Source organism: Galeopterus variegatus, unplaced genomic scaffold (genome assembly GCF_000696425.1).
Source record: "Galeopterus variegatus unplaced genomic scaffold, G_variegatus-3.0.2 Scaffold1116, whole genome shotgun sequence".
Classification (NCBI taxonomy): Eukaryota; Metazoa; Chordata; class Mammalia; order Dermoptera; family Cynocephalidae; genus Galeopterus; species Galeopterus variegatus.
The window spans coordinates 248,396-254,065 of record NW_007727227.1 but is presented as its reverse complement, the minus strand read 5'-3'; the positions used below and the strand labels follow the sequence as shown (position 1 = coordinate 254,065).

The 5,670-nt window shown below is 39.3% G+C and overlaps 1 protein-coding gene across 1 annotated transcript in view; it reads right to left on the bottom strand.

Annotated features, from left to right (window-relative positions):
* LOC103592257 (serine/threonine-protein kinase MST4) overlaps positions 1 to 5,670 on the bottom strand; it is a 50,236-nt gene that overhangs the window by 19,920 nt on the left and 24,646 nt on the right. Inside the window, exon 3 of the mRNA XM_008574902.1 lies at positions 2,184 to 2,414. Within this exon, the coding sequence (XP_008573124.1) occupies positions 2,184 to 2,414 (231 nt within the window). The remainder of the gene's footprint in view (positions 1 to 2,183; positions 2,415 to 5,670) is intronic.

Here is a 5,670-nt window from a genome sequence, read left to right as displayed (position 1 = left end):
AGAGGGAGAGAGGGGGAGAGAGGGAGGGAGAGAGGGAGGGAGGGAGGGAGAGAGAGAGAAAGAGAGAGACAGAGAGAGAGAGAGAGAGAGAGAGATTAGCATACCTCAGACGCCACGAGTCTCGGCTAGGAACAAAGAAGAAAGGCAGAGGCTGTGGCATCACCAGGCAGTAGGACAGTAGAGGAAGCACTGTGGTCCCCAGCAGCCTGCTCCTCAGAAGACACTGGCATCTCTTGCTACTTTGGTATCCAACATCCATTTCCACTGGGAAACCCCAGAGAGGAGAAATGTCTACACAACCCCTGTTCCCCCAGCCCCAAGAAGCAGATGCTACTGAGCCACTTGGAGAGCCATTTGCCACTCTCCAAGACCATGCAAGCTTCTGAAATCCAAGTTAGGCTGCCCTGTGCCCGACCACGCTTCAGACTCGGAGCTAGCTCGTACCCCACTAAGAGCCAAGGTCTTTCTAAGCGTGCCCACGCTCATCACCCACTCATCTGCCACTGAAAGCTAGCCTGCGCTCCAGACGCCAGAACCCCTCGGTGGTTGCACCGCACCCACCTACAGATCAGACACCCGAGCTACCGCTGTACACAGATACCTCCCATTGGCCCTGGGCCAAGGTCTCTCTGCGCATGCGCACACTGCGGGCACCCACGCTCAGCACCAAGGTCTCTCTGCGCGTGCGTGCACTCAACCCTTTCCTTCACACGCTATGGCAGGGGAAGATCTTTCCACACGGAAACCAGCCGGTAACGTCTGAAGAGGTGTCTGCTCCACCGAATGCTCACACATCAACTTTAATACAGCAAGGAACATGAAAAACCAAGGAGACATCTCACCGAGGAAAGAACAATGATTTCTCAGTAGCCGACTCCTAATAAATGGAAATATACAAACTGCCTGACCAAGAATTCAAAATAATTGTGTGAAGCAAGCTAAACAAACATCAAGAAAACGCTAAGAAACAATTCACTGAAATCTGGAAAATTTAACAGAAAGATTAAATCATTAAACAAACAAACAAACAAACAAAAAACCCCAAAAAACCCCAACAACAACAGTAGTTCTGGAGCCAAAAAATAAAATGAGAAATGCAACAATGAGCATCAACAGCAGAACCGATCAAGCAGAAGAAATCATCTGTGAATCTGAAGACATGTTATTTGAAAAAGATACAGACAGATATCCTAGGGTTTATTTGGTCAGCAGAACATAAAAAGATAGCATTAATTTTATGCAGACCAACAGCTTAATGAATTATAAACACACCGTGTTGGCCTACAGATCGATCAACAACCACCACCCATTCCCCTTTTATAAACCATGAAAGGCAAAGATCTAACACGGCCTTCCTCTGAAAAATTTCAACATGGTGATAAACAATTTTAATTTTAAAATAATTTAAACTCTAACCTTAGCTAGAGTTTTCTAGCTACTTATTGTTCACATTTCAATAGAAACAAATCCTGACTTCTAACTCTCAAACCCAAGAACTTTTGGGTTTTACTAACCAAAGAGTTTTCTGTTATGCAGTAACATCTCCATCTGCTGGAACTTTAGGTGTCTGCTAATTTCATGATCATGGAACCACCAAAATTCCAACTTTTTTTTTTTTTTTGGTGGGGGGAACAGATATTATTCCACTTAATTCCATTTTAACAAATATTTATCATGTGCTTAACATGTACTATACTCTGTGCTAAGTGATGTAAAAACCAAGACTGGTTAAGCTTAAACTCCTTACCATCAAGGTACTCACAACCTGGTGGGAGAGAAAATATGTAAATAACCATCATAACTCAATAGAATAAGTGACACACTTACATAATCCATCAATTCTGAGGTTGAGACAAATGGGACTATTGAGAAAAGTGTGTGGAAACCCAGGGGGACAGTTCTTTCCTGAGAACGGATATGTCTCAAGGACCAGCTGCATTTCTGCTCCTCCATCAAAAGTTCAGGTGTGGAAAAAGGGTGCAGCTGAGTACTGGGATGCATTCAGGATACAGCTGCTAAATCTAACAGCGGTTTATTTGGCTCTATAAACGGAGCTGGATACTGCCTGGAGGCCAAAGACTGCCAAATCCTAATTTAAGACATTGCCTTTCAAAAAATAGAATTAAAAAAAAAACTTATAATGAAAATACCTTATGACTTAAATAATACAGCACACACATTACCTTTAAATATGACCCATAGTATTTTGTTACATATGAGCTGTCACACTGACTCAAAACAGTTATTTCTTGCTGAATGTCTTCTATTTCATCTTCGGCTTCCTCGAGATCTATGATTTTAATAGCAACCACTTGCTGGGTACGATTATCAATTCCTTTGAAAACTTCTCCAAATGAGCCTTTCCCAATGCGTTCTAATTTTGTGAACAATTCTTCTGGATCAGCTATATTATTCTAAGGGGTAGGGGGAAAAAAAGAAAGAACACAAATGTTTTGAATCAAATTTTTTTTAAATGAAGGAAAATAAATCACATAAGACAGTAACACACTTTAAAAAAGCGTACAGACTCCTTTGATTTTCCACATGTGCTTTGTTAGAACAATTATAATCCCAAACAGCCAGCTAGTCCATAGTCTACTGGATCACCCACACTAACTTGGCTTAGCTGATCCTGCTACCAAAAACAATCCCATAAAGCAAATGTCTCTGGTGCCTTTTTGGAATGAAGCAGCTGCACACAGTACACAGTTTGCACATTAATGCAAATGTAGCAATAGTGAGAGAACGCCTAAGTTAAAGTGAATCATTTAAAATTCTAACATTCTGACAATATTACCTTTTAACTCTCCTTCTCTGTCTCCAACTCAGACATCCCAATCACCCCAACTGCACTTCCAAACCATCATCTAAACAACATTGAACCGTAAAGACTCAAGGATTTACAAGTTTTACTCGGAATCCTATCTATATGTAATTTTCTCATCAGTGGGTGAAATAAGATTCTATGCCTTTATTACAATTGCTAGTACTCATGAGGAAACAATAATATGTTGAACTTCCAGAAATCAACTCACAGTGGGGATCCAGAATAAGTTAACACTTTGCTAACAATAAAATCTGGAATCAAATGTAGCTTTTTCAGTTAACAAGTGTATAGGTATGACTTATATTTACAAATTCACTGTCCTTTTCTGATTCAGAAGTATTCTTTATCTTGTAATAAACAAATTTTGAATTAAAAAGCACATTATTAAATTACACTTAAGTGATTTGTTACTCTAAACCTTTGAGTTTCTTCAAAATATAGGAGGATGCTACCTAGTTCTGGTGAGCTATGTATATCTAGTTTGTCAATTGAACCTACAATATCTGCTTATTTACTATAGTTTTACCAGTTTCACCTCATCCTCAATTTCAGGAGACAACTATGGAGTTAGCATGTCCCTTATATCTTTATTAGATAAAGAGGCCATTATTTTTCTCTTATCAAGTTCTTTGCACCATGATCACCAAATAGACACACTATTCCCTCCAGTAAACTGCTTCCTTTTGAGGTAACTTCAAAACTTATGACTGCTTTTAAAGAATTTCACCAAGTTCTCTTTGTTCAGCCTGCCTAAAATAAAGTTTGCACATGACCTGTTTACCTTATAAGCTTCCCCATTCTCCTAGATTGGATTTTTTTTCATTTCTAAAAGATGCCCTTTCCATGTAGTACTCTCTTTGACATTGCAAGCTACTTATATATCCGCACCCACCTCCGATACCCACATGAAATAAACATATCTCGAGCTTCCCATATGGGTATTTAAATGTAGTTGAGACTTACAGGAGGCTGCAAATGCTCCTTTGATTTCCTTGGTGTTCTCTCTTACCAAGACACTGTACTTCATTGTGATAACCATTACATAGTGGCTAACCCACAATTACCTCTTCCTACTTTTGTCATGGAGCTTGTCTTTCTAGTACCATGTTGCAAAAATACCCACCAAATAGCGTGGTGATGGGTTCACCTCCCTACAACTTCCTAAATTCAGTGTACTTGGGAAAAAGAGTTCTTCAATTTTTCTGATACAGCTGCAAAACAATTCTAAATTTCAGAAATATATCATTGATTTAAAAATACACAGTATGAGGGTATGTCAAAAAGTTTGTGGAAAAATAGTATTAAAAGATAAAACGAATCTTTACATGAACTTTTTGAAGTACCTTTGCATGTGCCTTTTGATAACACACTGTGGGAGGTGTGTGTATTCACTAAGTTTATAACGAGACTCTTCTGTTAAGAAACAAAAATTAAATCCTAGTTTTCCTAATTAGTGTTTTAAAAGGATTTGACTGAAACAATCATCCCCAGGGAAGATACAGCTGTTCTGTGCTTTCTATAATAAATGGATTCCTGCAAATCTGTAAATCAAAGATTTAAAAACCAAGTCACATTTTGCATTTTAAAGAAGCTCTGAAGTGAATCCTAACTCATGAATATAATTTAAGATTTTTAAATGGAGGACTAGCAATTTAGAGACAGAAAAAGAGAAAGATCCATCATTTACACAACGTACTTTCTATTCTTTTATTTTGGGTCTAAAATTTCTCACGCAAAACACCAATTTTCAGATTGGAGGGAATCATGAGAACAAGTTTTCACAAGTTTCACTCACTTCCCTAACTGTCTGAGAGATATAGATCCCTGCCCCCTTTACTAATTCCTGAACACATGATAGATAATACCCAAGTTCTAATTCCCCCTTCACCATCTTAAACCAATGTATCCTGTCTTTATTTAGACAAATTTCCCTTCCTGATTTTATTTAGTACAAAGGCAAAAATTACGTAAATAAATGGTAAACATCCCAAGTAATGCAGTTTTGTAAAAAACACCTTTATAAAGAAGCTGGTTTGCCCAATCTTTCCCATTGTTCTTTGGTGCTTCTAAGAAAATCAGGTCAAGTCAGCTTCCTCTGCACCAAAATTAAATATTCTTTTAAGAATATTAAAATTTCTAGATCTTTTTATCTCTACCGTAAAATTATGATTTATTACTGTATGTGTGTTTCCATTGCCTTCTCAAAGCTGCAGCCCAGGAAGGAGCTCTAAGTTCTGTAGCAGCAAATAGGAGAAACTGCTAAATTAACTTCATATTGGTTCACGACTATGGTAGACAATTTCTACATGCCCCACCAAAAATGGGACTGTGAAAATGGAAACCTCATAGATCCACCTCAGGACACGCACATTATTCCTTAACCTGCATTACCTGTTCTTTGACTTGAATCTACACCCTTCAGGTATGAGTACACTGTTACAAAGTCCTAGACAGACGGTATCATTACTACTGAAACAACCATAACAACAACTATTCAGTAGGAAAATACTCTCAAGAAGTCCAGAAGGGAAAAATGTAAGGTGAACATCTTGCTTGTCTCCTGTAAAAAGTCAGTGGCTGATGGAGGAAGGCTTCTTGGATACTTAAACCACACAAACAGAAGGCTGGGAGAACTCAAAGGTTCTGTAAGTGCTCTCCCTTCCTGGCTGTGTATCAGAATCACCTGTATAACTTTAAAAATGCAGCTCTCTAGGGCCGGCCCGGTGGCGCACAGCGTTAGTGCGCCGCTTGGGAAGTGTGGTGGCGCTCCCGCCGAGGGTTCGGATCCCACATACAGACCGGTTCCCGCTCACTGGCTGAGCGAGGCGCGGGAGCAACACCGA